Source organism: Salmo trutta, chromosome 4, assembly GCF_901001165.1.
Source record: "Salmo trutta chromosome 4, fSalTru1.1, whole genome shotgun sequence".
NCBI lineage: Eukaryota > Metazoa > Chordata > Actinopteri > Salmoniformes > Salmonidae > Salmo > Salmo trutta.
In genome coordinates, this window is record NC_042960.1 from 43,706,373 (window position 1) to 43,725,082 (window position 18,710).

At 43.8% G+C, this 18,710-nt stretch overlaps 1 protein-coding gene across 1 annotated transcript in view; it reads left to right on the forward strand.

Moving 5' to 3' along the window:
* Positions 1-18,190, forward strand: part of LOC115192403 (PR domain zinc finger protein 5-like) — a 66,910-nt gene extending 48,720 nt beyond the window's left edge. Inside the window, exons 14-16 of the mRNA XM_029750875.1 lie at positions 3,183-3,268; positions 14,818-14,922; positions 17,872-18,190. Of these exons, the coding sequence (XP_029606735.1) occupies positions 3,183-3,268; positions 14,818-14,922; positions 17,872-18,036 (356 nt within the window). The 3' untranslated portion in view covers positions 18,037-18,190. The remainder of the gene's footprint in view (positions 1-3,182; positions 3,269-14,817; positions 14,923-17,871) is intronic.
* Positions 18,191-18,710: the final 520 nt, after the last annotated feature.

Here is an 18,710-nt window from a genome sequence, read left to right on the forward strand (position 1 = left end):
GGAGTTAGGCTGGCCTGTCTTTGATCCACTGGGCCTGGGCTCAGCTCAGCCGGGCCAGCCTGACTATGGGTTGTAGTGTGTTCTTACTTTGGAACAATGTATTTTCATGAGACAAGCGGTACTACTGATTGTGAAGCCTTTTCTCTCACTAGAAAGTACACATGGATTAGTGTGACAAATAATCAATCGTTATTTCCTCACATAAAACTATAGGCAGATTTGTGAGTGTGTACCATTTTATTTTATTTGAATAAGATAAAAGCAGGGTTCCCTAAACTCGGTCCTCGAGACCCCAAGGGGTGCACGTTTAGTTTTTCGCCCTAGCACTACACAGCTGATTCAAATTATCAGCTGTGTAGTAGTGTTAGGGCAAAAACAAAACCGTGCACCATTTGGGGTCCCGAGGTCCAAGTTTGGGAAACGCTGGATAAAAGGATATTTGACTATATCTGATTCTGTGAAGGTTTGTGGGAGTTCTGTTTGCTTTTCTTCATCATTGGCCAGTGAGGATCTTCTCAGAACACATCTACATTATAATAACCTCTATCCAAACCTAACAACCATAGAATCCCTTCATAATTGTAGTTCCTGTGAGGACCTACAGCCTGGAGAAGGGTTTCCCTGCATAGAAAAGCATCAGAGCACACCAGAGACAGCATGGCTAGAGGGAGAAAAGGGCTTGAGAAGAGCCAGATTTATGCTCAGCACAGGTCCGCAACTTACTATTGAAAATTAGAATCGTACAATGAAAACACAAGATGCAATTTCAAAATATGACTGTGCATCAGCAGTTTTTCCTCTTATGTCAGTCACTGACATTCACTCACTCATGTCACCTAACATTTTTTAGATTGGTAAATTAGTCTAGCCAGCTATCTAAACTTGTAATCATGGTCAAATTACCAACCGCGGGACCCCATTGATTTTGTTAGTCACTCTCACTCAGATATCCTATTAAAAACTGCAAACATTTCTTTCTTCCCCATGGCGAAATGAGTAGAATTGCATGAAATTAGTTATAAAACTGCGACGTGTTCTCTATGTCCAGTGCTTCATTTGAAAATTGGGAGGTGCCGGAACAAAACGTTTGTAGCCTAGGGTCCGGGAAGATTTTGACCTTTTTTTAAATGTATTTATACATCATTTTACATGACTGCAGACTTTGGCAGAATCTTTTTCAATACCGCAACAATTATTGAAATGACAGGCCACTTTGACACTGAAACTGAGATCATTAAAAACGTCTTGAATCCATCAATAGCCTAGGCCTAGGTGTGTGGAGACACACATATTATACAATATGAGGAGGAAATTATAGTCCTAAAAAGCTTTCCAGTTTAACTGAATCATCCAATGATGCGCAGTTCACTCATCAGCGATGGCTGATGCCCTTGTGTCAAAAGCCTCGCTCTTGTTTTCCTTTGCAAAACAATGCTGTTCGCTCAATAGGCCTATTTGGAAGTTGATAACATATTTGGTATCCTAAAGGCAGATTAGTCTTCTCTTTTCAGCAGGAGCTATTTGCTTTCCAATCTGTGTTTTCCCACGATTGTATTTGAAATATTGCGAAAGCCCTGTTTTGGCTGCATGCTATTCACTGACAGATTTGCCACGTGTTCTCGACTGTAGGCATGGCTTGTTATTGGGCCACACACAATCCACAGCTAGACACATTTAAAAAAAGAAAAAGCTATTGATCTTCTGTGACTAAATTATAGGCCTACTCCAGGTGTAGTCTTCTGAATTATTACATTTCTTTCTGAACAGACAGCAGTAATTCTGTAACTTTTTGGCAAATGTATTTCAATTTATCAGGGCTACTGCCGGAACCTCCAGAACCCTTCCCGCGGCTATGAGTACATAAGTACAACGCTGGAGAGATTAGAGTTGCAGGCTGATGTCTATCAGAGCAGAGAGAGGGAGAGCGGTCATAGAAAGTAAATGTCATTCTAGTTCTGTGAGAGATACAGGCGTGCTTCTCTCTCTCCCCACAGCAATGGACATGCATTTGTCTATAGGCTACAATGTTGTGCAAACCAAAATCCCGGGCCGGCCCAACTCAAATCAATTCTTAGAATATCAGGCTCGTTTTCACAGTGTTTTTTAGGGGGAAGGGGAATTACAGAGGAGGCAACTCAAATGAACCCTGATTGCTTTTATAATAAATTGTACATTGCAAACAGTGAAAAAAAAAAAGTATGCCAAGAGGGGTACCAGATCCTGGCAAATGGGTTCCGGAATGAAACAGTCCAAAACTGAGGGGTACCAGATCCTGGCAAATGGGTTCCGGAATGAAACAGTCCAAAACTGAGGGGTACCAGATTCTGGCAAATGGGTTCCGGAATGAAACAGTCCAAAACTGAGGGGTACCAGATTCTGGCAAATGGGTTCCGGAATGAAACAGTCCAAAACTGGGAGGTGCCAGATCCTGTTCCGGCAGGATCCGGCTCAAATTAAGCACTGTCTACGCCCCATGGCAAAATGTGTAGAATTGCAGGAAATGTAGTGTAAAAGTTTTTTTTCCTTTGCTATCAAGAAGGGGGCTGTTCAAATGTTTTGCTCGCAAGGGCCCCCAAAAGGCTAGGACCGGCTCTGACTGCATGAGGGTATGGATGTGGGTACGCAGACCCATGAGCCACTGCGGCCCTCATGATTAGTTCTGATTTTTTGTGGCCCCCATCAGTGTCAGAGTGCAGTGTAGTGCATCGGTGCATGGCAGCGCCAGCAGCTCTAGTTTAGGGGCAGGGGTGGCATAAACATGAAGGTCTCCCCTCCCTTCTCTCTGCGGCGCTGCATCAGAGCTGGAGGCCCGGCCGGCAGGAAACAGATAACTTTGATCAGGCTCTGCATGTGGCCAGCCGCAGCGCAAAAATTGGGATTTTCTCCCTACATTTTTTTCATGCCTCCAATTCCTCTGAGCTTAGATCTGCTCTGTTTGAAGATTACCGTGGTCATAGTAGTTTTGGGTGGACGTGTGTGTATGTATGTCTAGTGTTTGATCATCGTGTAGTATTTTGTGTTTCAAAGAGTTTTTTGCATACTGCCTAGTGTGTAGACAAATGTGCGCTTATCTAAACTACTTAAGAGCATCTGCACACTGTATTTGTAATCCGCTCTGTATTGATTTTGATGTTTCCTTCTCGCTGATGTATGTTGATCCTTCTGTTGATGCTTCTCTCTAGGTGAGCGGCCATACCAGTGTCCTTACTGTGACAAAGCATTCAGCAAGAATGATGGACTGAAGATGCACATTCGCACACACACTCGGGTAAGTCTCTTTTCCACGCTCACTTCTACCACACACTCTCTCCTCTCTCTGCTCCAGGCACAGTTTGAGGTGTTGGTGTTTCTCTGCCACATGGAAATGGTTTTATTTCCCTTTACCTCCTTCTCCTCCTCTTTCCATCCTCACACCCCAACGTGTGTGTGTGTGTGTATTCACACATGTATGTCTCTGTATGTATTTGAGTGTAAAAACCAGTCATGAAAGCCAAGGAATAGTGATGGGGGGGAAATGTATACAGTTACATATCACAATATAAGGTTTGTACAATATTATATCAATATTTGACTCCCAAGTCCCCAGTTTTTTTTTTTTTTTGCTACTGTAGGTAGCGTTATCTAGTGCTAGTCGGCTGTACCGGGGCCAAAACTCTGATATTTTTCATTCTATAGCGTGTTTTCCATCATCTTTTTAAATAGTGAGCCAACATGTTTTCAGCGCTTTTATTTAATGACTGATCAGAACTCATTTACTCATTGCTCTCTCTTGTCTCTCTGTAGTAGACATAGTGAGCAATATGTTTGGAACATCAAATCGCAACAAAATCACAGTATAGAATCTAGGGCTGACTCCATTTAGTCGACTGGTCGGTAGAAATGGTGAGATAAATTGGTGTAACCTACAAAGCTGGTGTAGCCTATTACCAGCAACTTCAGGAGTGTAATGGCAGAATCTGCGAAAGCCAGCAGCAGCGGGAGGAGGAGGGTCGAGAATATATACTGCTCAAAAAATAAAGGGAACACTTAACAACACAATGTAACTCCAAGTCAATCACACTTCTGTGAACTCAAACTGTCCACTTAGGAAGCAACACTGATTGACAATAAATTTCACATGCTGTTGTGCAAATGGAATAAACAACAGGTGGAAATTATAGCCAATTAGCAAGACACCCCCAATAAAGGAGTGGTTCTGCAGGTGGTGACCATAGACCACTTCTCAGTTCCTATGCTTCCTGGCTGATGTTTTGGTCACTTTTGAATGCTGGCGGTGCTTTCACTCAAGTGGTAGCATGAGACGGAGTCTACAACCCGCACAAGTGGCTCAGGTAGTGCAGCTCATCCAGGATGGCACATCAATGCAAGCTGTGGCAAGAAGGTTTGCTGTGTCTGTCAGCGTAGTGTCCAGAGCATGGAGGCGCTACCAGGAGACAGGCCAGTACATCAGGAGACGTGGAGGAGGCCGTAGGAGGGCAACAACCCAGCAGCAGGACCGCTACCTCCGCCTTTGTGCAAGGAGGAGCAGGAGGAGCACTGCTAGAGCCCTGCAAAATGACCTCCAGCAGGCCACAAATGTGCATGTGTCTGCTCAAACGGTCAGAGACAGACTCCATGAGGGTGGTATGAGGGCCCGACGTCCATAGGTGGGGGTTGTGCTTACAGCCCAACACTGTGCAGGACGTTTGGCATTTGCCAGAGAACACCAAGATTGGCAAATTCGCCACTGGCGCCCTGTGCTCTTCACAGATGAAAGCAGGTTCACACTGAGCACATGTGACAGATGTGACAGAGTCTGGAGACGCCGTGGAGAACGTTCTGCTGCCTGCAACATCCTCCAGCATGACCGGTTTGGCAGTGGGTCAGTCATGGTGTGGGGTGGCATTTCTTTGGGGGGCCGCACAGCCCTCCATGTGCTCGCCAGAGGTAGCCTGACTGCCATTAGGTACCGAGATGAGATCCTCAGACCCCTTGTGAGACCATATGCTGGTGCGGTTGGCCCTGGGTTCCTCCTAATGCAAGACAATGCTAGACCTCATGTGGCTGGAGTGTGTCAGCAGTTCCTGCAAGAGGAAGGCATTGATGCTATGGACTGGCCCGCCCGTTCCCCAGACCTGAATCCAATTGAGCACATCTGGGACATCATGTCTCGCTCCATCCACCAACGCCACGTTGCACCACAGACTGTCCAGGAGTTGGCAGATGCTTTAGTCCAGGTCTGGGAGGAGATCCCTCAGGAGACCATCCGCCACCTCATCAGGAGCATGCCCAGGCGTTGTAGGGAGGTCATATAGGCACGTGGAGGCCATTTTGACTTGTTTTAAGGACATTACATCAAAATTGGATCAACCTGTAGTGTGATTTTCCACTTTAATTTTGAGTGTGACTCCAAATCCAGACCTCCATGGGTTGATAAATTGGATTTCCATTGATTATTTTTGTGTGATTTTGTTGTCAGCACATTCAACTATGTAAAGAAAAAAGTAGTTAATAAGATTATTTCATTCATTCAGATCTAGGATGTGTTATTTTAGCGTTCCCTTTATTTTTTTGAGCAGTGTATATTTTTTTCCTTCTGGTTAGGCTATCTTCATCTCTGGCTCCCTCTTGAGTCATTTGTGTGTCTTAATTATTTAATCAAACAACGTGCTTAAAGCATCAGACAAGTTTATTACTTATAGTTGATTTTATAAAAACACATAGGGTGTGTCTATATATGGAAAAATACATATTTTAACATTTTGGCCGATTGGTTGAAAATAAAATGGCTAGATTGACAAATATATTTTTTTGAGGGGTCAGTGACAGCCCTAATCAAATCACAATACAGGATTGTGAGAATCGCAATACATATCGTATCGTGATAATATCGTATTGTGATGTTATGGCAATTCCCAACCCTACCAAGGAATAACAGTAACATTCTGGATCTGTATTTGTTGAGAGCTGTTTTTGCTAACGGATATTTTTAACCTCCAAACGAGCTAGGAAATAACTTCTTACTATGTCATGACTTATGGTGTATCCCATAAGTCACATGAAATATCCTTAAACATACTTTTATGTTTTTATGTAGGAAAATATTTATTTTATTATTTATATTTGCAATTGTGTGTGTCTAAGATACACTACATGACCTAAAGTGTGTGGACACTTGCTTGTGGAACGTCTCATTCCAAAATCATGGGCATTAATATGGAGTTGGTCCCCCCTTTGCTGCTATAACAGCCTCCACTCTTTTGGAAAGGCTTTCCACGAGATGTAGGAACATTACTGTGGGGACTTGCTTCCATTCAGCCACAAGAGCATTAATGAGGTTGGGCATTGACCACAGAGTTGGAAGCACCGAATCGTCTTGAATTTACAGTTAAAGTCGGAAGTTTACATACACTTTGGTTGGAGTCATTAAAACCCGTTTTTCAACCACTCCACAAATTTCTTGTTAACAAACTATAGTTTTGCCAAGTCGGTTAGGACACCTACTTTGTGCATGACACAAGTAATTTTTCCTACAATTGTTTACAGACAGATTATTTCACTTATAATTCACTGTATCACAATTCCAGTGGGTCAGAAGTTTACATACACTAAGTTGACTGTGCCTTTAAACAGCTTGGAAAATTCCAGAAAATGATGTCATGGCTTTAGAAGCTTCTGATAGGCTAATTGACATCATTTGAGTCAATTGGAGGTGTACCTGTGGATGTATTTCAAGGCCTGTCTTCAAACTCAGTGCCTCTTTGCTTGACATCATGGGAAAATCAAAATAAATCAGCCAAGACCTCAGGAAAAACAATTGTAGACCTCCACAAGTCTGGGTCATCCTTCGGAGCAATTTCCAAACGACTGAAGTTACCAAGTTTATCTCTACAAACAATAGTACGCAAGTATAAACATCATGGGACCACACAGCCGTCATACCGCTCAGGAAGGAGACGCGTTCTGTCTCCTAGAGATGAACGTACTTTGGTGCGAAAAGTGCAAATCATTCCCAGAACAACAGCAAAGGACATTGTGAAGATGCTGGAGGAAACCGGTACAAAAGTATCTATAGCCACAGTAAAACGAGTCCTATATCGACATAACCGGAATGGCCGCTCACCAAGGAAGAAGCCACTGCTCCAAAACTGCCATAAAAAAGCCAGACTACGGTTTGCAACTGCAGATGGGGACAAAGATCGTACTTTTTGGAGAAATGTCCTCTGGTCTGATGAAACAAAAATAAAACTGTTTGGCCATAATGACCATCGTTATGTTTGGAGGAAAAAGAGGGAGGCTTGCAAGCCAAAGAACACCATCCCAACCGTGAAGCAAGGGGGTGGCAGCATCATGTTGTGGGGGTGCTTTGCTGCAGGAGGGACTGGTGCACTTCACAAAATAGATGGCATCATGAGGCAGGGAAATGATATGGACATATTGAAGCAACATCTCAAGACATCAGTCAGGAAGTTAAAGCTTGGTTGCAAGTGGGTTTTCCAAATGGACTATGACCCCAACCATACTTCCAAAGTTGTGGCAAATGGCTTAAGGACAACAAACTCAAGGTATTGGAGTGGCCATCACAAAGCCCAGACCTCAATCCTATAGAAAATGTGTGTGCAGAACTGAAAAGGCGTGTGCGAGCAAGGAGGCCTACAAACCTGACTCAGTTACACCAGCTCTGTCAGAAGGAATGGGCCAAAATTCACCCAACTTATTGTGGGAAGCTTGTGGAAGGCTACCCGAAACGTTTGACGCTAGTTAAACAATTGAAAGGCAATACTACCAAATACTAATTGAGTGTATGTAAACTTCTGACCCACTGGGAATGTGATGAAAGAAATAAAAGCTGAAATAAATAATTCTCTACTATTATTCTGACATTTCACATTCTTAAAATAAAGTGGTGATCCTAACTGACCTAAGACATGGAATTGTTACTAAGATTAAATGTCAGGAATTGTGAAAAACTGAGTTTAAATGTATTTGGCTAAGATGTATGTAAACGTCCGTCTTCAACTGTATGCTGTAGCGTTAATATTTCCCTTCACTGGAACTAAGAGCCCCAGACCGTAACTCCTCCACCACCAAACTTTACTGTTGGCACTATGCATTCGGGCAGGTAGCATTGTCCTTGCATTGGCCAAACACAGATTAGTCTGTCAGGCTGCCAGATGGTGAAGCATGATTCATCACTCCAGAGAACGCATTTCCACTGCTCCAGAGTCCAATGACGGCAAGCTTTACACCACTCCAGCCAACGCTGGGCATTGACGTGGTGATCTTAGGATTGTGTGCGGCTCTTGGCCATGGAAACCCATTTAATGAAGCTCCCGATGAACAGTTCTTGTGCTGACGTTGCTTCCAGATGCAGTTTGGAACTTGGTAGTGAGTGTTGCAACCGAGGACAGATGATTTTTATGCGCTACGTGCTTCAGCACTCGGGCGTTCCCGTTCTGTGAGCTTGTGTGGCTTACCACTTTACCCCTTGAGCCGTTGTTGCTCCTAGACGGTTCCACTTCACAATAACAGCACTTACAGTTGACTGGGGCAGCTTTAGCAGGGCTGACATTTGACGAACTGACTTGCTGGAAAGGTGGCATCCTATGACGGTGCCACGTTGAAAGTCACTGAGCTCTTCAGTAAGGCCATTCTGCTGCCAATGTTTGTCTATGGAGATTGCATGGCTGTGCACTCAATTTTATACACCTGTCAGCAATAGGTGTGGCTGAAATAGCCAATTCCACTAATTTGAAGGGATGTCCACATACTTTTGTGTATATATGGTGTACCAGTCCCAGGTGTCCATAAATGCTTATCTGCCCATCTCCAGCGCTACGCTTTAGTTGATCTGCTCCATGCTCAGCCAAGCTGTAGAACGTAACACCCAGGAATAGAGGTTCACACACCTTTGCCAGGCAGCCAGGAATAGAGAGGAGTCATGTCTTGCCAGTCAGTGTCTCGCTCTGCAAACATGAAAGCTGAAGGACCTTTTTTTCCATGAGGAGATTCCAGGACACTCACGTAGGCTTCTCCCACAGTGATTTTTTTTTTTAAAGTCTGGGGAGGATAATGATTACTACTTAGAGCTGTATATGGTGGACTAGAATACATCCACATGTAATAGCAATCTCACAGCAGACACTGAGCACAGTCTGAGAAGTTTTGAAAGACTGTGATTGGGTTCCTGACTGTACATTGTTTATTTTATTTTTATTTCACCTTTATTTAACCAGGTAGGCTAGTTGAGAACAAGTTCTCATTTGCAACTGCGACCTGGCCAAGATAAAGCATACCAGTTCGACACATACAACACAGAGTTACACATGGAATGAACAAAACATTCAGTCAATAATACAGTAGAAAAAAGAAAACAAAAAGTCTATATACAGTGAGTGTAAATTAGGTAAAATAAGGGAATTAAGGCAATAAATAGGTCATGGTGGTGAAGTAATTACAATATGGCAATTAAACACTGAAATGGTAGATGCGCAAAAGATGGATGTGCAAGTAGAGATACTGGGGTGCAAAAGGAGCAAAATAAATAAATACAGTCTGGGGATGAGGTAGGTAGGTAGATAGATGGGCTCTTTACAGACGGGCTATGTACAGGTGCAGTGATCTGTGAGCTGCTCTGACAGCTGGTGCTTAAAGCGAGTCAGGGAGATATGAGTCTCCAGCTTCAGAGATTTTTGCAGTTCGTTCCAGTCATTGGCTGCAGAGAACTGTAAGGAAAGGTGACCAAAGGAGGAATTGACTTTGGGGGTGACCAGTGAGATATACCTGCTGGAGCGTGTGCTATGAGTGGGTGCTGCTATGGTGACCAGCGAGCTGAGATAAGGCGGGGCTTTACCTAGCAGAGAGAACCTGTAGCCAGTGGGTTTGGCGACGAGTATGAAGCGAGGGCCAGCCAACGAGAGCGTATAAGTCGCAGTGTTGGGTAGTGTATGGGGCTTATTTGACAAACCGGATGGCACTGTGATAGACTGCATCCAGTTTGTTGAGTAGAGTGTTGGAGGATATTTTATAGATGACATCGCCGAAGTCGAGGATAGGTAGGATGGTCAGTTTTACGAGGGTATGTTTGGCAGCATGGGTGAAGGAGGCTTTGTTGCGAATTAGGAAGCCAATTCTAGATTGAATTTGGGATTGGAGATGCTTAATGTGAGTCTGGAAGGAGAGTTTACAGTCTAGCTAGACACCTAGGTATTTGTAGTTATCCACGTATTCTAAGTCAGAGCCGTCCAGAGTAGTGATGCTGGATGGGCGGGCAGGTGCGGGCAATGATCGGTTGAATAGCATGCATTTAGTTTTATCTGCGTTTAAGAGCAGTTGGAGGCCACGGAAGGAGAGTTGTATGGCATTGAAGCTTGTCTGGAGGTTTGTTAACACAGTGTCCAAAGAAGGGCCAGATGTATACAGAGTGGTGTCGTCTGCGTAGAGGTGGATCAGAGAATCACCAGCAGCAAGAGCGACATCATTGATGTATACAGAGAAGAGAGTCGGCCCAAGAATTGAACCCTGTGGCACCCCCATAGAGACTGCCAGAGGTCCGGACAACAGGCCCTCCGATTTGACACACTGAACTCTATCAGATAAGTAATTGGTGAACCAGGCGAGGCAATCATTTGCCAATAAGAATGTGGTGATTGACAGAGTCGAAAGCCTTGGCCAGGTCGATGAATACAGCTGCACAGTAATGTCTCTTATCGATGGTGGTTAAGATATCGTTAAGGACCTTGAGCGTGGCCGAGGTGCACCCATGACCGGCTCTGAAACCAGATTGCAGAGCGGAGAAGGTACGGTGTGATTCAAAATGGTCGGTAATCTGTTTGTTAACTTGGCTTTCGAAGACCTTAGAAAGGCAGGGTAGGATAGATATAGGTCTATAGCAGTTTGGGTCTAGAGTGTCTCCCCTTTGAAGAGGAGATGACCGCGGCAGCTTTCCAATCTTTGGGGATCTCAGACGACACGAAAGAGAGGTTGAACAGGCTAGTAATAGGGGTTGCAAGAATTTCGGCAGATAATTTTAGAAAGAGAGGGTCCAGATTGTCTAGCCCGGCTGATTTGTAGGGGTCCAGCTTTTGCAGCTCCTTCAGAACATCAGCTATCTGTATATGGGTGAAGGAGAAATGGTGGGGGCTTGGGCGGGTTGCTGTGGAGGGTGCCGGGCAGTTGACCGGGGTAGGGGTAGCCAGGTGGAAAGCATGGCCAGCCGTAGAGAAATGCTTATTGAAATTCTCAATTAAAGTGGATTTATCGGTTGTAACAGTTTTTCCTAGCCTCAGAGCAGTGGGTAGTTGGGAGGAGGTGCTCCTATTCTCCATGGACTTTACAGTGTCCCAGAACTCTTGAGTTTGTACTGCAGGATGCAAATTTCTGTTTAAAAAAGCTAGCCTTAGCTTTCCTAACTGCCTGTGTATATTGGTTCCTAACTTCCCTGAAAAGTTGCATATCACGGGGGCTATTCGATGCTAATGCAGAATGCCACAGGATGTTTTTGTGCTGGTCAAGGGCAGACAGGTCTGGAGAGAACCAAGGGCTATATCTATTCCTGGTTCTACATTTTTTGAATGGGGCATGCTTATTTAAGATGGTGAGGAAGGCACTTTTAAAGAATAACCAGGCATCCTCTACTGTCGGGATGAGGTCAATGTCATTCCAGGATACCCCGGCCAGGTCGATTAGAAAGGCCTGCTCGCAGAAGTGTTTTAGGGAGCGTTTGACAGTGATGAGGGGTGGTCGTTTGGGCGCAGACCCATTACGGATGCAGGCAATGAGGCAGTGATCGCTGAGATCTTGGTTGAAAACAGCAGAGGTGTATTTGGAGGGCGAGTTCATTAGGAGGATATCTATGAGGGTGCCCGTGTTTACAGATTTGGGGTTATATCTGGTAGGTTCATTGATAAATTGTGTGAGATTGAGGGCATCAAGCTTAGATTGTAGGATGGCCGGGGTGTTAAGCATGTCCCAGTTTAGGTCACCTAGCAGCACGAGCTCAGAAGATAGATGAGGGGGCAATCAAATCACATATGGTGTCCAGAGCACAGCTGGGGGCAGAGGGTGGTCTATAGCAAGCGGCAACGGTGAGAGACTTGTTTCTGGAAAGGTTAATTTTTAGAAGTAGAAGCTTGAATTGTTTGGGTACAGACCTGGGTACCTACCTTGCAGTAGATTGCAACACTGCCCCCTTTGGCAGTTCTATCTTGTCGGAAAATGTTATAGTTAGGGATGGAAATTTCAAGGTTTTTGGTCGTCTTCCTAAGCCAGGATTCAGACACGGCTAGGACATCCTGATTGGTGAGGACATTACAAGTGTTGTTAGTGTTGATATGATGAGCATGTAAATGTACACTGACTCAGTGCTTGGAGCAAGCTGCTCAGGGTGGAGAGAGGAAGAGCATGGTCACCCTGGTCTCTCATGAGGTCATTTCCTGCTCGTGCCTCTGCACTACTTCTCTACCCACTTAAGTTCTCCACCTAATCACCGCTTTCCATGAGGTGTGTGTGTGTGTGTGTGTGTGTGTGTGTGTGTGTGTGTGTGTGTGTGTAGCCATGGTACTGTATATTTATGTACAAGTATTTATTTATGACTTTTTACATGATCGTTAATTCATATGAGTATGGCCTGTCGGTTTTGTTGACACATTTCAAGTGCATTTCCTGTTTGCTCAAGCACACGTCATTACATTGCACTCTATGAACCTGGTCTGCAGGTACAGTATAAAGCTTCTGGCCTAAAACAGTACAGTGGAAACAGGCAGCTGGCGGTACAGGGACACTCCTATCAGCTCCTATTCTCTAGCGAGGACTTGATGAAACATTCATGTTTGAATTGAGACATGGCTTTGTGTGTCCCCGGCTCTGTCTTTGCTCAGAGCACCGTGACTGCAGTAGTGAAATATGGGCTGAGCTGACACACAGCAGAGAGCTGGACGATGAAGTCACCCCTCAGCAGAACAAATGCCATTTGGCTGAAGGGGCTCCAGCTCAGTGTTAATGTATAGTTTAGAGATGGATCTGTTTAGAGTTGTGTGTTTATCCCACATAGCAAACCATCGGCAACTACAATAGAACACATGTGATTCGTATAAAGCGTCTGACATGTTGCCTGGTCAGAGATTTTTTATTAATCTCTTTAAGTTTCTCTGATGGTGACAAGAGTGATCTGACTGTAAACACACTGATTAAAATTCCACGGGTTCCCTCTGTGGGGGTGCCTGTTTGATTTTGTTTGACTTTGGCCCAGAGTTCTGAAGTTCCATCAGAATCTTCCAAGCTCCTCTGTTTTCAGTTTGGAAACCTCTGAACGGGTTTTACTGTAACACTTTTTCATTGGTCAGTTATAGCTGGTTCCAATTGGTCCAATATAGCAGTCTCTGATTGGTTCATCACAGCATTAAGTGATCGGACCAGTTTAGATGGGTATTAGCAATACGGCAGTTGCTCCACCTTGCCCTCTAGTAGGCTAGGCGGAATCATCACCATATGGCTAATTACCTCCAATTCTTTCAAAGCTATAAGAAGTGCCTAGGGGTATATGGACAAGGGTATGATTTTGTATTGGATTACAGAGGATGGGCACATCCCATGTGGCCATGTTGGTTTAGAGATGACCATTGACCACACGTTTGATATGAAATGTGATCCTCCTGGATCTCTTAGAGTACATAAACAGAGCTTTATCCCTCCATTCATAACCCTGTTGGCTCCTGACTGGAAATATTCAGAGATGAGCCAATCAGAGGGTCCGGTTGAATGTCACAAGGGTGACCATCTGCTGAAGAGCAGATACAGATGTTACTGGGGTCACAGTGATGCATTCTGGGTCCTCCACATCACCCCTATACATCTGTGTGTTTTCTTGACCTCTGAACTTGAACCTTTTTTGGTTTTCTGTATGTCATTCAGGAGGAAGTTTTCCCCTGAGTGTGGAAGCGATGCTTTATTAGAAAAGTGATACCAATTAAACTAGCAGGTTTATCTGGCAGTTTACAATACACAAACCGTCACTTATGTTCTGGTTTGGTCTCCACACCCAAGTTTCTCACACACCCACACACACTGTTAGGCGTCTCTCATTTTCTTTCTCACTCACACTCACACACTCACTCATACACACACACTCATACACACACTCACAGACATATGCATTGAACCTGATCTTTACCTCCGGTTGTATCCTGTGTCGTTGGCCACTCCTTGTCCCGCCCCCATGATAGCTCTTTTCCCAGGACCCTTACTTCCTGTATTCACCCAGTTCCCATGACAACTTAGCCCTAAATGGGTAGAGACTTTGCTATCAGTGAGTCTTGTCAAAAAGAGCCACAGAGACTGTCCACCCAGAAAATCACGCACACACACACACAAAACACACCCACACCCACAGAGCGATAGGAGCTTTTGAGTGACACCCAGACAGGCCTCTGAAAGGCACAGAGGAAATGTTCTTTGGTAAACTGATGAGGTGTGGAGAAGAGGGTGATATTCTACAGCCCCAGTGAGCCGGCGCACTGGTACATGTTCAAAGGGCTTTTCTGTGCCGTGTTTTCTTACGCTTTAGAGGGATCCATGTGTTCCTTATGGCCCCATACGCTGGCCATTTCCTCCCTACTGCAGGGGCTGTACAATCTCTCATTTCATATCTTCATACACTCACTGGAGGGGCGGTGGGGGTTGAAGTGAGAGGATATGGGGGTGTGTGTGTAATTGTGGGTGTCCATTGTGTGAGAGTCCATGTCTCTGTTTGAGTACAGTATTTGTGTATAGTATACGGGTTGGCTGTGTGTTGAGAGGTGATCTGTCTGTAAGTGTGTGTTTGTTTGTGTGTCCCTGCAGGAGAAGCCATATAAATGCAGTGAATGTAACAAGGCCTTCAGTCAGAAGAGAGGTCTGGACGAACACATGAGGACCCACACCGGAGAGAAACCCTTCCAGTGTGATGTGAGTTCTGGGCCTTTGAAGTTGCACTATGCAGAAATTGCTCCGCCGTTTCCTGATTGCTAAGTAAAAGACGCATAACCAAAACTTAAGAATGGGAAGCATAGAAATAGCGCACATAGAACAGATCTACCACTTCTTAGACTTGCTTTCAAGTATAATTATAGATCCTATAACTCACATTTCAATGTGAATTTGGTCAGGTGGCACCAAAAGTTACATATTTCCACTTTAACCATAACTCCAAATGGTGTGGGGATACAGTAGCAGTCATTTTTCTTTTAAATTTTATAAATGTTTTACTATTTTCTACATTGTAGAATAATATTGAAGACATAAACTATGAAATAACACATATGGAATCATGTAGAAACCAAAAAAGTGTTAAACAAATCAAAATAATTTTTATATTTGAGATTCTTCAAAGTAGCCACCCCTTTGCCTTGATGACAGCTTTGCACACTCTTGACATTCTCTCAACCAGCTTCACCTGGAATGCTTTTCCAACAGTCTTGAAGGAATTCATATGCTGAGCACTTGTTGGCTGCTTTTCCTTCACTCTGCGGTCCAACTCATCCCAAACCATCTCAATTGGGTTGAGGTCGGGTGATTGTGGAGGCCAGGTCATCTGATGCAGCACCATCACTCTCCTTCTTGGTCAAATAGCGCTTCCACAGCCTGGAGGTGTGTTGGGTCATTGTCCTGTTGAAAAACAAATGATATTCCCACTAAGCGCAAACCAGATGGAATGGCGTATCGCTGCAGAATGCTGTGTTAGCCATGTTGGTTGTGTGCCTTCTAAATAAAGACATTCTAAATAAATCACAGACAGTGTCACAAGCAAAGCACCCCCACACCATCACACCTCATCCTCCATGCTTCACGGTGGGAACCACACATGCGGAAATCCATTCACCTACTCTGGGTCTCACAAAGACATGGCGGTTGGAACCAAAAATCTCAAATTTGGACTCATCAGACCAAAAGGACAGATTTCCACCGGTCTAATGTCCATAGCTTTTTTTTCTTGGCCCAAGCAAGTCTCTTATTCTTATTGGTGTCCTTTAGTAGTGGTTTCTTTGCGGCAATTCGACCATGAAGGCCTGATCCACGCAGTCTCCTCTAAACAGTTGGTGTTGATGTCGGTTACTTGAACTCTGGGAAGCATTTATTTGGGCTGCAATCTGTGGTGCTGTTAACTCTAATGAACTTATCCGCTGCACTTTAAGAAACTTTCAAAGTTCTTGAAATGTTCCGTATTGACTGACTTTCATGTATTCAAGTAATGATAAACTGTCGTTTCTCTTTGTTATTTGAGCTGTTCTTGCCATAATATGGACTTGGTCTTTTACCAAATAGGGCTATCTTCTGTATACCACCCTACCTTGTCACAACACAACTGATTGGCTCAAATGCATTAAGAAGGAAAGACATTCCACAAATTAACTTTTAACAAGGCACACCTGTTAATTGAAATGCATTCCAGGTGACTATCTCATGAAGCTGGTTGAGAGAATGCCAAGAGTGTGCAAAGCTGTCAAGGCAAAGGGTGGCAATTTTGAACAATCTCAAATCTCAAATATATTTTGATTTGTTTAACAGTTTTTTTGTTTACTACATGATTCCATATGTGTTATTTCATAGTTTTGATGTCTTCACTATTATTCTACTATGTAGAAAATAGTAAAAATAAAGAAAAACCCTGGAATGAGTGGGTGTGTCCAAACTTTTGACTGGCACTGTATGTATGTGTACATATGTGTGTGTCCGTGCTTTTGTGTCCACGCTTATGTATGTGTGCTTGTGTGTGCATGTGCTCTGCTCAGCCAGACTGTGGCACGGGGCCAGATGTGGGCTAAAACTCAATATGAGGAAGATAAAGATCTCTCTCCTCTGGAGAGGTCTAGTCGACTGATCTCACGTAAACACATTGAGAAGATCAGAGGGAGAAATTACCCTCTGTTTATAATACCGCAGGAGTAATAATGATTCTCAGAGAGAAACACGCGACCACGGGTCCTGCTGATGCTCTGAAAGGATCTTTTAAGACCTGTTAAAGTCTCTGGATCCCCCTCACTTTCCTCTTACCATGTCTGGAAATTGAAAACATCTTTCCTTCCACTGTTTTTATTCTGTTTTATGGAAGACCCACAACTGTCTTTTTTAAATTACTAGAGTTTTAAATCTGAAAGCCAATCAAATTGGCTGTTTCCTTAACCCTCAGAACCCTCTGACATGATGGGTCTTTTAAGCCCAGACTGGCTGGGTTAGCACTAGGGGGTTCGGGAAACGAAGGACAGTACTGTTATCAGTTATGGCCATCTCTTTATTGTAATCATTTCAAGGATGTGTTTGAATTCAATTTATGAAAGGCATTGTTGATTCACTATTAAAGGCTTTTGAGTGCAATTTTTTTGTATTTTGTATCTCCAGCCGTCTGTGTTATGACGTGCGTCCTAAATGGTGATTAAACCTGGTTGATGATGTGATCACAGAAAGGGTTACCGCTTGTGAACTTCAGGGGACTGTTTGCATTTTGAATGGATGATATTTAAGTGTGAAGAAGACATGCTGGGAAGCCCGAGTCCGGGTGTTGAACTCCTGCGCCAATGCAGGATTAAGATGACTGGTAGTGTGATATGGAGTCGTTTGTCGCGTGTGAAAGTGACCATTTGTGATGGATGTTATGTTTAATTTATTCCCTCTTTATGTCGGGAAAATATGATTCCTATCTAAGCCTTCTCTCGTGTGATTTCCAGTACAAACTAAATGTGGTTCAGTCAGCTAGCTGTACCCATAGTAAGGATTGTAAAGCTTAATATTGCTCTGCAGCATAAGATCCATCAGAGAGCTACTATAACAGAGATGTGTATGTAGTGTAATTAAGGTCTAATCCGTTCTAATCTCTAACAGAGCTAACTAACACACTTCTCTTTCCTCTGCTCTCTGTAGGTGTGTGATCTGTCGTTCAGTCTGAAGAAGATGCTGAGCAGGCACAAGCTGACCCACAACCCCAACAGGCCCATGGCAGAATGCTCGCTGTGCCATAAGAAGTTCACCAGGAACGACTACCTCAAAGTGCACATGGAGAATGTTCACGGGGAGACTGAGGGCTAGGACCCATCTACTGTATATGATACCACTGAAGATAAACTACAGTGAGCTCCCAAAGTTTTGGCACAGTGACACATTTGTGGTTGTTTTGGTTCTGTACTCCAGCACTTTGGATTTAAAATGATACAATGACTGAGGTTAAAGTGCAGACTGTCAGCTTTACTTTGAAGGTATTTTCATCCATATCGGGTGAACCGTTTCAAAATTACAGCACTTTTTGTATAGCCCCCCCATTTTAGGGGACCAAAAGTATTGGGACAAATCCACTTACAGTATGTGTATTAAAGTAGTAAAAAGTTAAGTATTGTGTGCCATATTCATAGCGCATAATGACTACTGTAATTTCCGGACTATTAAGCGCACCTGAATATAAGCCGCACCCACTGAATTTAGAAAAAATATATATATTTTGAACATAAATAAGCCGCACATGTCTATAAGCCGCAGGTGCCTACCGGTACATTGAAACAAATTAACTTTACACAGGCTTTAACGAAACACGGCTTGTAACAAAAATAAATAGGCTTTAATGAAACACGGCTTGTAACAAAAATAAATAGGCTTTAACGAAACACGGCTTGTAACAAAAAATAAAAAATTAGCAGTAAGCTTTAGTTGTCTTTTTGCACTGAGTCAATTCCTCACGCTGCTGTTTCCAACGTCTTATCATCGACTCA